Source organism: Panulirus ornatus, chromosome 18 (genome assembly GCF_036320965.1).
Source record: "Panulirus ornatus isolate Po-2019 chromosome 18, ASM3632096v1, whole genome shotgun sequence".
NCBI classification, from domain to species: Eukaryota; Metazoa; Arthropoda; class Malacostraca; order Decapoda; family Palinuridae; genus Panulirus; species Panulirus ornatus.
In genome coordinates this window covers 60,167,887-60,186,003 of record NC_092241.1, presented here as the reverse complement: position 1 = coordinate 60,186,003, position 18,117 = coordinate 60,167,887, and the positions used below count along the sequence as shown (strand labels likewise).

Below are 18,117 nucleotides of genomic sequence, written 5' to 3'. Positions count from 1 at the left end.
CCCACGTGAGGAGTGCTCCTCTTCCTCAAGGTTCAGGCTGAAATGTCTGAATGTACATGGGTATAATTAGGATGATAGGATGGGAGCCATAGGTAGTATGTTTATGGATAAGAATCTAAAGGGTCTGGCAAAGAAGATGGGGGAAATGTGGTGTGGGAATCTCCTAGGGGTAAAGTTTAGGGAAAGCATGAGGGCAAGAGCAGGGGAGCCCCCCCTTTTTTTTTTCTTTTTTAAGGAAGGAGTTCTGGGAAGTGTGAGGCAGGGTAAAGCTTATGAGGGTGAAAATAAAAGTGGATTATGAGAAGTGGGTGAATGTTAGTGCTTAAACACCTTGTAATGAAAGGAGTGAGGAAGGGAGGTAAATGCTAAAGGAGTAGCACAATGTGTGCATCAGCAGTTCTGATGTGATTAAGTGTCAGTGAACGGTGATTTGAATACAAGAGTGGGTTATGTAGCATTTGAGGGTATAATCAGGGGAGCATGGTGTGCCCAGGGTGAACAAAAAAGATGGAAAATCTTGCGGAACTGTGTGTTGAAAAAGTACTGGTGATTGGAAAACCTTGTTTAAAAACGTGGGACACACACGTGGGTGAGAGGAGTTACTGGAGAGTTGCATTTACTGGATTATATTCTACATATAGAGACCTCTTACAGCAGATGAGATGTGTTCTTGAGAAATGTCCAAGCAAAAAAATCCATTAAAAGTGATCGCTGTAACATAATGCCTATCAAGTTGCATTCCTTACAATGTCAATTCTTACACAAGTGCTATAGAATGGCTTCTTTCAGCAACAGTAAAGGTTCTGCAGATGTTATTATGATGTTTCATAAATCAAATGAATCCATTGAAACCATATCCAGTCAGCATTTACAAATTTGCGAGAGATTTTAGTGATGCTGACCACTACTGCCATGCTCCAACTGCAGACCCACTGGTTCCTGACTTGCTCCTTACTGTTTCCAGAGGCGATTCCTTGCGTCGGTAAAATTCATTTCAAGTTAGATGTGGTGAACTGACTCTATTCTTTCCATCCCCTTACCATTATCAAGTATTGTTTTGACGGCAAAGAATGCTATTCCAAGTGGCTAACCCACATGTGCCTGATTCATTCCATCCTTAAAACATGCATTCTGAAGTCTATATTAATCACTTTCCTGGTCACCTTGGATGCTTTCTTTACCTATACTCGCACTTGCAGGCTGTTTTCCAGAATATAGGAATATACTTGATCACGCACGATATTGTGATCCTTTCGAATATATATATTTTCTATCATTATTATACTTTATCGCTGTCTCCCGCATTAGCAAGGTAGCGCAAGGAAACAGACAAAAGAATGGCCCAACCCACCCATATACAGATGTATATACATACATGTCTACACACGCACATATACATACCTATACATCTCAACGTATGAATATATATACACACACAGACATATACATATCCCTGGGATAGGGGGAAAGAATACTTCCCTTGCATTCCTCACGTGTCGTATAAGGCAACTAAAGGGGTCGGGAGTGGGGGTCTGGAAACCCTTCCCTCCTTGTATTTCTAACTTTCTAAAAGGGGAAACAGTAGAAGGAGTCACGTGAGGAGTGCTCATCCTCCTCGAAGGCTCAGATTGGGGTGTCTAAATGTATGTGGATGTAACCAAGATGAGAAAAAAGGAGAGATAGGTAGTGTGTTTGAGGAAAGGAACCTGGATGTTTTGGCTCTGAGTGAAATGAAACTCAAGGATAAAGGGGAAGAGTGGTTTAGGAATGTCTTGGGAGTAAAGTCAGGGGTTAGTGAGAGGACAAGAGCAAAGGAAGGAGTAGCACTACTCCTGAAACAGGGGTGGTAGGAGTATGTCACAGAGTGTAAGAAAGTAAACTCTAGATTGATATGGGTAAAACTGAAAATGGATGGAGAGAGATGAGTGATTATTAGTGCATATGCACCTGGGCATGAGAAGAAAGATCATGAAAGGCAAGTGTTTTGGGAGCAGCCCAGGAGTGTGTTAGTAGTTTTGATGCATGAGACCGGGTTATAGTGATGGGTGATTTGAATGCAAAGGTGAGTAATGTGGCAGTTGAGGGAATAATTGGTGTACATGGGGTGTTAAGTCTTGTAAATGGAAATGGTGAAGAGCTTGTAGATTTATGTGCTGAAAAAGGACTGGTGATTGGGAATACCTGGTTTAAAAAGAGAGATATACATAAGTATATGTATGTAATTAGGAGAGGTGGCCAGAGAGCGTTATTGGATTATGTGTTAATTGATAGGTACGCAAAAGAGAGACTTTTAGATGTTTATGCGCTGAGAGGTGCAACTGGAGGGATGTCTGAAGATTTGCAGAGGTTTTCAGAAGAGAGAATGTTGGGGTGAAGAGAGTGGTGAAAGTAAGTGAGCTTGGGAAGGAGACTTGTGTGAGGAAGTACCAGGAGAAACTGAGTACAGAATGGAAAAAGGTAAGAACAAAGGACGCAAGGGGAATGGGGGAAGAATGGGAGGGTATTGATTGAGAGGGTGAAGGCATGTACAGAGCATCATATTGGGGAAGAGCAGTGTGGTTTCAGAAGTGGTAGAGGATGTGTGGATCAGGTGTTTGCTTCGAAGAATGTATGTGAGAAATACTTAGAAAAGCAAATGGATTTGTATGTAGCATTTCTGGATCTGGAGAAGGCATATGATAGAATTGATAGAGATGTTCTGTGGAAGGTATTAAGAATATATGGTGTGGGAGGCATGTTGTTAGAAGCGGTGAAAAGTTTTTATCGAGGATGTAAGGCATGTGTACGTATAGGAAGAGAGGAAAGTGATTGGTTCTCAGTGAATATAGGTTTGCGGCAGGGGTGTGTGATGTCTCCATGGTTGTTTAATTTGTTTATGGATGGGGTTGTTAGAGAGGTGAATGCAAGAGTTTTGGAAAGAGGGGCAAGTATGAAGTCTGTTGTGGATGAGAGAGCTTGGGAAGTGAGTCAGTTGTTGTTCGCTGATGATACAGCGCTGGTGGCTGATTCATGTGAGAAACTGCAGAAGCTAGTGACTGAGTTTGGTAAAGTGTGTGAAAGAAGAAAGTTAAGAGTAAATGTGAATAAGAGCAAGGTAATTAAGTACAGTAGGGTTGAGGGTCAAGTCAATTGGGAGGTGAGTTTGAATGGAGAAAAACTGGAGGAAGTGAAGTGTTTTAGATATCTGGGAGTGGATCTGGCAGCGGATGGAACCATGGAAGCGGAAGTGGATCATAGGGTGGGGGAGGGGGCGAAAATTCTGGGAGCCTTGAAGAATGTGTGGAAGTCGAGAACATTATCTCGGAAAGCAAAAATGGGTATGTTTGAAGGAATAGTGGTTCCAACAATGTTGTATGGTTGCGAGGCGTGGGCTATGGATAGAGTTGTGCGCAGGAGGATGGATGTGCTGGAAATGAGATGTTTGAGGACAATGTGTGGTGTGAGGTGGTTTGATCGAGTGAGTAACGTAAGGGTAAGAGAGATGTGTGGAAATAAAAAGAGCGTGGTTGAGAGAGCAGAAGAGGGTGTTTTGAAGTGGTTTGGGCACATGGAGAGGATGAGTGAGGAAAGATTGACCAAGAGGATATATGTGTCGGAGGTGGAGGGAACAAGGAGAAGAGGGAGACCAAATTGGAGGTGGAAAGATGGAGTGAAAAAGATTTTGTGTGATCAGGGCCTGAACATGCAGGAGGGTGAAAGGAGGGCAAGGAATAGAGTGAATTAGAGCGATGTGGTATACCGGGGCTGACGTGCTGTCAGTGGATTGAATCAAGGCATGTGAAGCGTCTGGGGTAAACCATGGAAAGCTGTGTAGGTATGTATATTTGCGTGTGTGGACGTATGTATATACATGTGTATGGGGGGGGTTGGGCCATTTCTTTCGTCTATTTCCTTGCGCTACCTCGCAAACGCGGGAGACAGCGACAAAGTATAAAAAAAAAAAAAAAAATATATATATATATATATATATATATATATATCTTTTTCTTTCAAACTATTCGCCATTTCCTGCATTAGCGAGGTAGCGTTAAGAACAGAGGACTGGGCCTTGAGGGAATACCCTCACCTGGCCCAATTCTCTGTTCCTTCTTTTGGAAAATTAAAAAAAAAAAACGAGAGGGTAGGATTTCCAGCCCCCCGCTCCCTCCCTTTTTAGTCGCCTTCTACGACACGCAGGGAATACGTGGGAAGTATTCTTTCTCCCCTATCCCCAGGGATAATATATATATATATATATATATATATATATATATATATATATATATATATATATATATATATATATATATATATTTTTTTTTTTTTTTTTTATACTTTGTCGCTGTCTCCCGCGTCTGCGAGGTAGCGCAAGGAAACAGACGAAAGAAATGGCCCAACCCCCCCCCCCCCCCATACACATGTACACACACATGTCCACACACGTGTATACATACCTACACAGCTTTCCATGGTTCACCCCAGACGCCTCACATGCCTTGATTCACTCCACTGACAGCACGTCAACCCCTGTATACCACATCGCTCCAATTCACTCTATTCCTTGCCCTCCTTACACCCTCCTGCATGTTCAGGCCCCGATCACACAAAATCTTTTTCACTCCATCTTTCCACCTCCAATTTGGTCTCCCTCTTCTCCTCGTTCCCTCCACCTCCGACACATATATCCTCTTGGTCAATCTTTCCTCACTCATTCTCTCCATGTGCCCAAACCATTTCAAAACACCCTCTTCTGCTCTCTCAACCACGCTCTTTTTATTTCCACACATCTCTCTTACCCTTACGTTACTTATATATATATATATATATATATATTGAAGATTTGTATGGGTTTTCAGAAAAGAAGAGTGAATGTTGGGATGAAGAGGGTGGTGAGAGTAAGTGAGCTTGGGAAGGAGACTTGTGTGAGGAAATACCTGGAGAGACTGAGTACAGAATGGAAAAAGGTGAGAACAATGGAAGTAAGGGGAATGGGGGAGGAATGGGATGTATTTAGGGAATCAGTGATGGATTGCGCAAAAGATGCTTGTGGCATGAGAAGAGTGGGAGGTGGGTTGATTAGAAAGGGTAGTGAGTGGTGGGATGAAGAAGTAAGATTATTAGTGAAAGAGAAGAGAGAGGCATTTGGGCGATTTTTGCAGGGAAAAATGCAATTGAGTGGGAGATGTATAAAAGAAAGAGACAGGAGGTCAAGAGAAAGGTGCAAGAGGTGAAAAAGAGGGCAAATGAGAGTTGGGGTGAGAGAGTATCATTAAATTTTAGGGAGAATAAAAAGATGTTCTGGAAGGAGCTAAATAAAGTGCGTAAGACAAGGGAGCAAATGGGAACTTCAGTGAAGGGCGCAAATGGGGAGGTGATAACAAGTAGTGGTGATGTGAGAAGGAGATGGAGTGAGAATTTTGAAGGTTTGTTGAATGTTTTTGATGACAGAGTGGCAGATATAGGGTGTTTTGGTCGAGGTGGTGTGCAAAGTGAGAGGGTTAGGGAAAATGATTTGGTAAACAGAGAAGAGGTAGTAAAAGCTTTGTGGAAGATGAAAGCCAGCAAGGCAGCAGGTTTGGATGGTATTGCAGTGGAATTTATTAAAAAAGGGGGTGACTGTATTGTTGACTGGTTGGTAAGGTTATTTCATGTATGTATGACTCATGGTGAGGTGCCTGAGGATTGGTGGAATGCGTGCATAGTGCCATTGTACAAAGGCAAAGGGGATAAGAGTGAGTGCTCAAATTATATAGGTATAAGTGTGGGAGGAAAGTTGTTAGAAGCAGTGAAAAGTTTTTATCGAGGATGTAAGGCATGTGTACGTGTAGGAAGAGAGGAAAGTGATTGGTTCTCAGTGAATGTAGGTTTGCAGCAGGGGTGTGTGATGTCTCCATGGTTGTTTAATTTGTTTATGGATGGGGTTGTTAGGGAGGTAAATGCAAGAGTTTTGGAAAGAGGGGCAAGTATGAAGTCTGTTGGGGATGAGAGAGCTTGGGAAGTGAGTCAGTTGTTGTTCGCTGATGATACAGCGCTGGTGGCTGATTCATGTGAGAAACTGCAGAAGCTGGTGACTGAGTTTGGTAAAGTGTGTGGAAGAAGAAAGTTAAGAGTAAATGTGAATAAGAGCAAGGTTATTAGGTACAGTAGGGTTGAGGGTCAAGTCAATTGGGAGGTGAGTTTGAATGGAGAAAAACTGGAGGAAGTGAAGTGTTTTAGATATCTGGGAGTGGATCTGGCAGCGGATGGAACCATGGAAGCGGAAGTGGATCATAGGGTGGGGGAGGGGGCGAAAATTCTGGGGGCCTTGAAGAATGTGTGGAAGTCGAGAACATTATCTCGGAAAGCAAAAATGGGTATGTTTGAAGGAATAGTGGTTCCAACAATGTTGTATGGTTGCGAGGCGTGGGCTATGGATAGAGTTGTGCGCAGGAGGATGGATGTGCTGGAAATGAGATGTTTGAGGACAATGTGTGGTGTGAGGTGGTTTGATCGAGTGAGTAACGTAAGGGTAAGAGAGATGTGTGGAAATAAAAAGAGCGTGGTTGAGAGAGCAGAAGAGGGTGTTTTGAAGTGGTTTGGGCACATGGAGAGAATGAGTGAGGAAAGATTGACAAAGAGGATATATGTGTCGGAGGTGGAGGGAACGAGGAGAAGAGGGAGACCAAATTGGAGGTGGAAAGATGGAGTGAAAAAGATTTTGTGTGATCGGGGCCTGAACATGCAGGAGGGTGAAAGGAGGGCAAGGAATAGAGTGAATTGGAGCGATGTGGTATACCGGGGTTGACGTGCTGTCAGTGGATTGAATCAAGGCATGTGAAGTGTCTGGGGTAAACCATGGAAAGCTGTGTAGGTATGTATATTTGCGTGTGTGGACGTATGTATATACATGTGTATGGGGGGGGGGTTGGGCCATTTCTTTCGTCTGTTTCCTTGCGCTACCTCGCAAACACGGGAGACAGCGACAAAGTATAATAAATATAAATATAAAATAAGTTTGTTGAGTATTCCTGGTAAATTATATGGGAGGGTATTGATTGAGAGGGTGAAGGCATGTACAGATCATCAGATTGGGGAAGAGCAGTGTGGTTTCAGAAGTGGTAGAGGATGTGTGGATCAGGTGTTTGCTTTGAAGAATGTATGTGAGAAATACTTAGAAAAGCAAATGGATTTGTATGTAGCATTTATGGATCTGGAGAAGGCATATGATAGAGTTGATAGAGATGCTCTGTGCAAGGTATTAAGAATATATGGTGTGGGAGGCAAGTTGTTAGAAGCAGTGAAAAGTTTTTATCGTGGATGTAAGGCATGTGTACGTGTAGGAAGAGAGGAAAGTGACTGGTTCTCAGTGAATGTAGGTTTGTGGCAGGGGTGTGTGATGTCTCCATGGTTGTTTAATTTGTTTATGGATGGGGTTGTTAGAGAGGTGAATGCAAGAGTTTTGGAAAGAGGGGCAAGTATGAAGTCTGTTGTGGATGAGAGAGCTTGGGAAGTGAGTCAGTTGTTGTTCGCTGATGATACAGCGCTGGTGGCTGATTCATGTGAGAAACTGCAGAAGCTGGTGACTGAGTTTGGTAAAGTGTGTGAAAGAAGAAAGTTAAGAGTAAATGTGAATAAGAGCAAGGTTATTAGGTACAGTAGGGTTGAGGGTCAAGTCAATTGGGAGGTAAGTTTGAATGGAGAAAAACTGGAGGAAGTAAAGTGTTTTAGATATCTGGAAGTGGATCTGGCAGTGGATGGAACCATGGATGCGGAAGTGGATCATAGGGTGGGGGAGGGGGCGAAAATCCTGGGAGCCTTGAAGAATGTGTGGAAGTCGAGAACATTATCTCGGAAAGCAAAAATGGGTATGTTTGAAGGAATAGTGGTTCCAACAATGTTGTATGGTTGCGAGGCGTGGACTACGGATAGAGTTGTGCGCAGGAGGGTGGATGTGCTGGAAATGAGATGTTTGAGGACAATGTGTGGTGTGAGGTGGTTTGATCGAGTAAGTAACGTAAGGGTAAGAGAGATGTGTGGAAATAAAAAGAGTGTGGTTGAGAGAGCAGAAGAGGGTGTTTTGAAATTGTTTGGGCACATGGAGAGAATGAGTGAGGAAAGATTGACAAAGAGGATATATGTGTCGGAGGTGGAGGGAACGAGGAGAAGTGGGAGACCAAATTGGAGGTGGAAAGATGGAGTGAAAAAGATTTCGTGTGATCGGGGCCTGAACATGCAGGAGGGTGAAAGGAGGGCAAGGAATAGAGTGAATTGGATTGATGTGGTATACCGGGGTTGACGTGCTGTCAGTGGATTGAATCAGGGCATGTGAAGCGTCTGGGGTAAACCATGGAAAGCTGTGTAGGTATGTATATTTGCGTGTGTGGACGTGTATGTATATACATGTGTATGGGGGTGGGTTGGGCCACTTCTTTCGTCTGTTTCCTTGCGCTACCTTGCAAACGCGGGAGACAGCGACAAAGCAAAATAAAAAAAATGAATATATATATTAATTTTTATTTTGCTTTGTCGCTGTCTCCCGCGTTTGAGAGGTAGCGCAAGGAAACAGATAAAAGAAATGGCCCAACCCACCCCCATACACATGTATATGCATACACGTCCACACACGCAAATATACATACTCATATACATATATATATTCCTTGCGCTACCTCACTAATGCGGGAGACAGCGACAAAGCAAAATAAATATATATAAAATATATCCTGATATGTGAATATTTTGCAGTTTTGTTTTCATGCAAACTATGCTTCATAAATTAACATCAATGGTTTTGCTACTGCTGCTCTGTATTTTTGAGGAATACCGTTAAGATCACACTGGTCCTGGAGCCAAATTTTCTCTGGGCTGATCAGCCACTCTGATTATATCATCTGATATTTCAGTCTCTAAGAGTGCATTCTTATCATATTAGTTGAAAAGTTCTATCATTCAATATCTCCCTATATTTAAATAAGATACTGATTCATAGTGTTGAATCAACATCCTGCATATTTCCTCTGGGATACTTTTGTATTTTTCTACCTAAGAGTGTCCAATCTCTGCTTTCTTGCTTTCTCCTTTATTCATGCATGAGAATTGGAACTGGATTTCTCTCCATACTATTTATTTCTTTTTCTTCATTTATTTTCTGTTCTCTTTTAGGGAATTTCATTATTTTTTTATCTGCATTCTTTACTTTCTCACTTATTTCTTTTATTTCTGCTTCTTTCCTTGCTTTTCTTCTCTTATCTTTCTATGCCCTTCTTTTCATGCCCAGTTTTCTGTTCCTAGTTATCCCATTGTGTACTTGTTTTCTTTTTCTTTGTTCTCTGCTCAGTGATCATTTGGTCTGCCTCCAGTAATATATGTTTGTGTTCGTTACTATGTTGTTATCTCTGAAGATCTCTTTCAATGATCTCTCTTTCCAGTCTGATTTGTCATGCAGAAAATTTACAATCACTCAATCTTCTGTTGTCCTTTTTTGCTGTATTACATTCACTCATATCTGTTTTATATGCCGTAGGGATTTCTCTGATGTGATCAGATTTATTTTATTTTTTTTTTTTTTTTTTGTCGCTGTCTCCCGCGTTTGCGAGGTAGCGCAAGGAAACAGACGAAAGAAATGGCCCAACCCACCCCCATACACATGTATATACATACGTCCACACACGCAAATATACATACCTACACAGCTTTCCATGGTTTACCCCAGACGCTTCACATGCCTTGATTCAATCCACTGACAGCACGTCAACCCCGGTATACCACATCGCTCCAATTCACTCTATTCCTTGCCCTCCTTTCACCCTCCTGCATGTTCAGGCCCCAATCACACAAAATCTTTTTCACTCCATCTTTCCACCTCCAATTTGGTCTCCCTCTTCTCCTCGTTCCCTCCACCTCCGACACATATATCCTCTTGGTCAATCTTTCCTCACTCATTCTCTCCATGTGCCCAAACCATTTCAAAACACCCTCTTCTGCTCTCTCAACCACGTTCTTTTTATTTCCACACATCTCTCTTACCCTTACGTTACTTACTCGATCAAACCACCTCACACCACACATTGTCCTCAAACATCTCATTTCCAGCACATCCATCCTCCTGCGCACAACTCTATCCATAGCCCACGCCTCGCAACCATACAACATTGTTGGAACCACTATTCCTTCAAACATAACCATTTTTGCTTTCCGAGATAATGTTCTCGACTTCCACACATTCTTCAAGGCTCCCAGAATTTTCGCCCCCTCCCCCACCCTATGATCCACTTCCGCTTCCATGGTTCCATCCGCTGCCAGATCCACTCCCAGATATCTAAAACACTTCACTTCCTCCAGTTTTTCTCCATTCAAACTCACCTCCCAATTGACTTGACCCTCAACCCTACTGTACCTAATAACCTTGCTCTTATTCACATTTACTCTTAACTTTCTTCTTTCACACACTTTACCAAACTCAGTCACCAGCTTCTGCAGTTTCTCACATGAATCAGCCACCAGCGCTGTATCATCAGCGAACAACAACTGACTCACTTCCCAAGCTCTCTCATCCCCAACAGACCATACTTGCCCCTCTTTCCAAAACTCTTGCATTCACCTCCCTAACAACCCCATCCATAAACAAATTAAACAACCATGGAGACATCACACACCCCTGCCGCAAACCTACATTCACTGAGAACCAATCACTTTCCTCTCTTCCTACACGTACACATGCCTTACATCCTCGATAAAAACTTTTCACTGCTTCTAACAACTTGCCTCCCATACCATATATTCTTAATACCTTGCACAGAGCATCTCTATCAACTCTATCATATGCCTTCTCCAGATCCATAATCTCCAGATCCAGATTTGTATTATCTAATATATTTGAAAACAGTCACGAAACTTGTAAAACAAGATCTAGCATACTGCTCCCTGTTGTTGGTCTGTGGGAAGATCAAGGGTGAAATGGGAAAATGGAGTGAAAGAGGCCCTTGTTTATGGGGTATGAACATGCACATTGGAGTGATGCATACAAGGGTCCTGTGCTGTAATGGGCTGAACCAGGGCAAACAAAGCAATTATGGGAAACTACTGAAAGGTATATGGGGCACATTCATGAATGGGGCTTTGGTTTTGGTGCATTACACATGAAAGCTAGAAGGTGGATGCAAGCAAAACAGGCTGTTCTTCATCGGTTCCCGGTGCTACCTCACTAATGCAGGAAACAGCAAACAAGTATGAATAGAAATGAAATTTGCTTAATCTCATCAAGGAGTGATGGAAATATGGAAATATGAAAATATAAACAGAGTGGCCCATTTACTGAGGTTTGCCCAGGACCCCAAAAATGTTGGCACTCATGGACATACTGTGCAGAGTGGTTACAACTTAGCTGATTATGAGTGCAATGTTTTTCGCCCATAACAACCATTAAAAATTAGTTTTTTGCATGAATTACATATGATTGTGACATAATTAGTTATGTGTTCTCCTTCCTTGCCTACAGTAGCTCAACAGATGAAGAGAACTACATAAAGAGTGAAGAGCTTGCTTACAAAGCTTAATTTGATTGCAAAATTTGTTCAAAGAAAAAGAATCTCCCCCACAAATTTTTTTTTACAAGTGAATGATGATTACATATTAGTCTCATCAAGTACCTGAGACAGATGAGTAATGATATGATCCCATGGTACTGGAATGATGGTGGCATTGATTCGAAGTTCATGTAACATGTGTTTCACTTGCTTCTTCTGGGCTTCTGGGTCAGCATCTCGAGATGACACACACAAAAATACTCGTAACATTGTCCTTTTCCGCCATGATGATACCTGGGATTGGAAAGTTGAAAAACTTTTATTGTCAAGAATTTCACTTGGTCTGCCTTACAATAATTGTAAAAATGACATGAATTGAATAAGTATAATTTTTCACAGATGGTAAGGGAATCTGTGTCTAGCCTAAATCTCTGTTAATGGAACCTGTTGTTTCAGAGTTCTGTCTTAATAGAATTTTGGGCTACTTATACACCCTTAAAGGAAGGGGTGAGGTTGTAACATGGGGGCCTGCTGTCCAGGAGGATGTAAAACCTGCTGTCAGAGACAGGAGGGATGATATAAAACCTGCTGTCAGAGACAGGAGGGATGATGTGAAACCAACCGTCCAGAGGCTGAATCAAGTAAACTGGGAGTGAAACCACGTGTTCTTAAAGCTGAAATCAAGTGTATGTAACCAAGCTGTACCAAAGTGTTGTGGGTTAGTGGTCTACTGTGCTCTTGTGTAATATATTGGAGAAGATTTCTCTAAACAAGTACGTGTTCATAATTGTATAAAGATTGTGGTTAGACATGGAATATAACGTTAAAAAGTTCAGTAAAACCCAGGATATACATTTTCTGTACCTGTGTAATAGTGATGGACTGAACCAGGTGGTAGCTAATTATGGAATTTCTCTGAGAATACATGTCAAAAGTGATATGCAGAGAGAATTAATTGATCAGTTGGTGTCCTTATCAATATTGAAGGAATCTGAAGATGTGGAAAATTATGTTGATGGTGAGAAACAAATGAGTGAAAAGCAGGCAATGGAAAGATTGAGTTTAGAATCTGACCTGAAGAAAATGCAACTAGAAGCAGAAAAAGAGGTAAGACTTGGAAAATCATAAATAGAGGAGAGGACAGGAACTAGGAGAAGAAATGGAGATAAAGATGACATAGTAGATCAGTTACCTGAATTTATAGAAGCTGAGGATTTCTTTATTGAATCTGAAAAACTTGCAACTCTTAAAGAATGGGATGAAAATGTGGTTTCAAAAGTGGTAGAGGATGTGTGGATCAGGTGTTTGCTTTGAAGAATGTGTGCAAGAAATACTTAGAAAAACAGATGGCTCTATATATAGCATTCATGGATCTGGAGATGTTTTGTGGAAGTACTTAAAGAGTACATGGTATGGATGGGAGGTAAGTTGCTGGAAGCAGTGAAAAGTTTTTATCAAGAATGCAAGGCATGTGTACGAGTACGAAAAGAGGAGAGTGATTGATTCCCAGTGTACGCTGGTCTGCAGCAAGGGTGAGCAATGTCCCCATGGTTGTTTAATTTGTTTATGGATGGGGTGGATAGGGAGGTAAATACAAGAGTTTTGGAGAGAAGGGGGAGTATGCAGTCTGTTGGGGATGAGAGGGCCTGGGAAGTGAGTCAGTTATTGTTCGCCGATGATACAGCTCCAGTGGCTGATTCAAGTGAGAAACTGTAGAAGTTGGTGACTGAGTTTATAAAAGTGTGAAAGGAGAAACTTGAGAGTAAATGTGAAAAAGAGCAAGGTTATTAGGTTCAGTAGGGTTGAATTGGAGGAAGTGAAGTGTTTTAGATATCTGGGAGAGGACTTAGCAGAGAATGGAACCATGGAAACGGAAGTGAGTCACAGGGTGGGGGAGAGGGAGAATGTGTGGAAGGAGAGAATGTTATCTCAGAGAGCTAAAATGGGTATGGTTGAAGGAATAGGAGTTCCAACAATGTCACATGGTTGCATGGCATGGGCTATAGACAGGGTTGTACGGAGGAAGGCGGATGTATTGGAAATCAAATGTCTGAGGACAACATGTGGTGTGAGGTGGTTTGACCGATTATGTAATGAAATGGTAAGAGAGATGTGTGAAAATAAAAAATGTGGTTGAGAGAGCAGAAGAGGGTGCTGAAATGGTTTGGACATATAGAGAGAGAGAGGGAGTGAGGAAAGACTGACAAAGAGGAAATCTGTCAGAGATGGAGGGAACAAGGAGAAGCAGTAGACCAAATTGGAGGTGGAAGGATGGAGCGAAAAATATTTTGAGTGATCGGGGCCTGAACATAAAGGAGGGTGAAAGGTGTGCAAGAAATAGAGTGAAGTGGAATGATGTGGTGTACCAGGGTTGATGTGCTGTCAGTGGTTTGAACCAGGGCATGTGAAGCATCTGGGGTAAACCATGGAAAAGTCTGATGCACCTCGATGTTAATAGGTAGCTATGGTTTTGGTGCATTACACATGACAGCTAGAGACTTAGTGTGAATGAATGTGGCCTTTTTTGTCTGTTTTCCTAGCACTACCTTGATGAAGCATGCTATTTACTGTGTGGCGGGGTAGCGACAGGAATGGATGAAGGCAAGCAAGTATGAATATGTACATATGTATATATGTATATGTCTGTGTATGTGTATATGCTGATATGTATATGTATGTATATGTGTGTGTCCGGGTGTTTATATGTATTATATATAATATCCCTGGGGATAGGGGAGAAAGAATACTTCCCACGCATTCCTCATGTGTCGTAGAAAACGACTAAAGGGGACGGGAGCAGGGGCTAGAAACCCTCTCCTCCTTGTATTTTAACTTTCTAAAAGGGGAAACAGAAGAAGGAGTCACGCAGGGAGTGCTCATCCTCCTTGAAGGCTCAGATTAGGGTGTCTAAATGTGTGTGGATGTAACCAAGATAAGAAAAAAGGAGAGATAGGTAGTATGTTTGAGGAAAGGAACCTGGATGTTTTGTCTCTGAGTGAAACGAAGCTCAAAGGTAAAGGGGAAGAGCAGTTTGGGAATGTCTTGGGAGTAAAATCAGGGGTTAGTGACAGGACAAGAGCAAGGGAAGGAGTAGCACTACTCTTGAAACAGGAGTGGTGGAAGTATGTGATAGAGTGTAAGAGAGTAAACTCTAGATTGATATGGGTAAAACTGAAAGTGGATGGAGAGAGAGATGGGTGATTATTGGTGCATATGCACCTGGGCATGAGAAAAAGATCATAAGAGGCAAGTGTTTTGGGAGCAGCTGAGTGAGTGTGTTAGTAGTTTTGATGCACGAGACCGGGTTATAGTGAGCGGTGATTTGAATGCAAAGCTGAGTAATGTGGCAGTTGAGGGAATAATTGGGGTACATGGAGTGTTCAGTGTTGTAAATGGAAATGGTGAAGAGCTTGTAGATTTATGTGCTGAAAAAGGACTGGTGATTGGGAATACCTGGTTTAAAGAGATATAAGTATACATATGTAAGTAGGAGAGATGGCCAGAGAGCGTTATTGGATTATGTGTTAATTGATAGGTGCGCGAAAGAGACTTTTGGATGTTAACGGGCTGAGAGGTGCAACTCGAGGGATGTCTGATTATTATCTTGAGGAGGCAAAGGTGAAGATTTGTAGAGGTTTTCAGGAAAGAAGAGATAATGTTGGGGTGAAGAGAGTGGTGAGAGTAAGTGAGTTTGGGAAGGAGACTTGTGTGAGGAAGTACCAGGAGAGACTGAGTACAGAATGGAAAAAGGTGAGAACAACGGAGGTAAGGGGAGTGGGGGAGGAATGGGATGTATTTAGGGAAGCAGTGATGGCTTGTGCAAAAGATGCTTGTGGCATGAAAATCGTGAGAGGTGGGCAGATTAGAAAGGGTAGTGAGTGGTGGGATGAAGAGGTAAGATTATCAATGAATGAGAAGAGAGAGGCATTTGGGCGATTCTTGCAAGGAAAGAATGCAAATGAGTGGGAGATGTATAAAAGAAACAGGCAGAAGGTCAAGAGAAAGGTGCAAGAGGTAAAAAAAGAGGACAAATAAGAGTTGGGGTGAGAGAGTGTCATTAAGTTTTAGGGAGAAGAAAAAGATGTTTTGGAAGGAGGTAAATAAAGAGTGTACGACAAGGGAACAAATGGGAACATCAGTGAAGGGGGCTAATGGGGAGGTGATAACAAGTAGTGGTGATGTAAGAAGGAGATGGAGTGAGTATTTTCAAGGTTTGTTGAATGTGTTTGATGATACAGTGATAGATATAAGGTGTTTTGGTCGAGGTGGTGTGCAAAGTGAGAGGGTTATGAAGAAAGATTTGGTAAACAGAGAAGAGGTAGTAAAAGCTTTGCGGAAGATGAAAGCCGGTAAGGCAGTGGGTTTGGATGGTATTGCAATGGAATTTATTAAAAAAGGGGGTGACTGTATTGCTGACTGGTTGGTAAGGTTATTTAATGTATGTATGACTCATGGAGAGGTGCCTGAGGATTGGCAGAATGCTTGCATAGTGCCATTGTACAAAGGCAAAGGGGATAAAAGTGAGTGCTCAAATTACAGGGATATAAGTCTGATGAGTATTCCTGGGAAATTATATGGGAGGGTATTGACTGGAAGGGTGTAGGCATGTACAGAGCATCAGATAGGGGAAGAGCAGTGTGGTTTCAGAAGTGGTAGAGGATGTGTGGATCAGGTGTTTGCTTTGAAGAATATATGTGAGAAATACTCAGAAAAGCAAATGGATTTGTATGTAGCATTTATGGATCTGGAGAAGGCATATGATAAGAGTTGATAGAGATGCTCTGTGGAAGGTATTAAGAATATATGGTGTGGGAGGCAAGTTGTTAGAAGCAGTGAAAAGTTTTATCAAGGATGTAACGCATGTGTACGCGTAGGAAGAGAGGAAAGCGATTACTTCTCAGTGAATGTTGGTTTATGGCAGGGGTGCGTGATGTCTCCATGGTTGTTTAATTTGTTTATGGATGGGGTTGTTAGGGAGGTGAATGCAAGAGTTTTGGAAAGAGGGGCAAGTATGCAGTCTGTTGGGGATGAGAGAGCTTGGGAAGTGAGTCAGTTGTTGTTCGCCGATAATACAGTGCTGGTAGCTGATTCGGGTGAGAAACTGCAGAAGCTGGTGAATGAGTTTGGTAAAGTGTGTGAAAGAAGAAAGCTGAGAGTAAATGTGAATAAGAGCAAGGTTATTAGGTACAGTAGGGTTGAGGGACACGTCAATTGGGAGGTAAGTTTGAATGGAGAAAAACTGGAAGAACTGAAGTGTTTTAGATATCTGGGAGTGGATTTTGCAGCAGATGGAACCATGGAAGCGGAAGTGAATCATAGGGTGGGGGAGGGGATGAAAGTTCTGGAAGCGTTGAAAAATGTGTGGAAGTCGAGAACGTTATCTTAGAAAGCAAAAATGGGTATGTTTGAAGGAATAGTGGTTCCAACAATGTTATATGGTTGTAAGGTGTGGGCTACAGATAGAGTTGTGCAGAGGATAGTGGATATGATGGAAATGAGATGTTTGAGGACAATGTGTTGTGTGAGGTGGTTTGATCGAGTAAGTAATGAACGGGTAAGAGAGATGTGTGGTGGTGAGAAGAGTGTGGTTGAGAGAGAAGAAGAGGGTGTTTTGAAATGGTTTGGTCCCATGGAGAGAATGAGTGAGGAGAGATTAACAAAGGGGATATATGTGTCAGAGGTGGATGGAACGAGGAGAAGTGGGAGACCAATTGGAGGTGGAAAGATGGAGTGAAAAAGATTTTGAGTGATCGAGGCCTGAATATGCAGGAGAGTGAAAGGCGTGCAAGGAATAGAGTGAAGTGGAATGATGTGGTATACCAGGGTTGATGTGCTGTCAATGGATTGAACCAGGACATGTGAAGCGTCTGGGTAAACCATGGAAAGTTTTGTGGGGCTTGGATGTGTTAAGGGAGCTGTGGTTTTGGTGCATCATAAATGACAGCTAGAGACTGAGTGTGAACGAATGTGGCCTTTGTGTCCTTTCCTAGCGCTACCTCGCGCACGCACATGTGGGGGGAGAGGGTTGTCATTTCATGTGTAGTGGGGTGGCGACGGGAATGAATAAGGGCAGACAGTATGAATTACTTACATGTGTATATATGTATATGTCTGCGTGTGTATATATATGTATACATAGAGATGTATAGGTATGTATATGTGCATGTGTGGACATGTATGTATATACATGTGTACGTGGGTGGGTCGGTCCATTCTTTCGTCTGTTTCCTTGCGCTACCTTGCTAATGCAAGAGACAGCAACGAAGTAAAATAAATAAATATATAAATATCTTATTAATTATACTTTGTCGTTGTCTCCCACATTAGCAAGGTAGCACAAGGAAACAGATGAAAGAAAGGCCCAACCCACCCACATACATATGTATACACATATACGTCCACATACACAAATATACATTTTAACGAATACATATATAGGAAGAGAGGAAAGTGATTGGTTCTCAGTGAATGTAGGTTTGCGGCAGGGGTGTGTGATGTCTCCATGGTTGTTTAATTTGTTTATGGATGGGGTTGTTAGGGAGGTAAATGCAAGAGTTTTGGAAAGAGGGGCAAGTATGAAGTCTGTTGGGGATGAGAGAGCTTGGGAAGTGAGTCAGTTGTTGTTCGCTGATGA

The 18,117-nt window shown here is 42.2% G+C and overlaps 1 protein-coding gene across 1 annotated transcript in view; it reads right to left on the bottom strand.

Moving 5' to 3' along the window:
* The window catches only part of LOC139755173 (solute carrier family 12 member 9), a 290,342-nt gene that overhangs the window by 20,251 nt on the left and 251,974 nt on the right, over window positions 1-18,117 (bottom strand). The window contains exon 17 of the mRNA XM_071673343.1: window positions 11,607-11,777. Within this exon, the coding sequence (XP_071529444.1) occupies window positions 11,607-11,777 (171 nt within the window). The remainder of the gene's footprint in view (window positions 1-11,606; window positions 11,778-18,117) is intronic.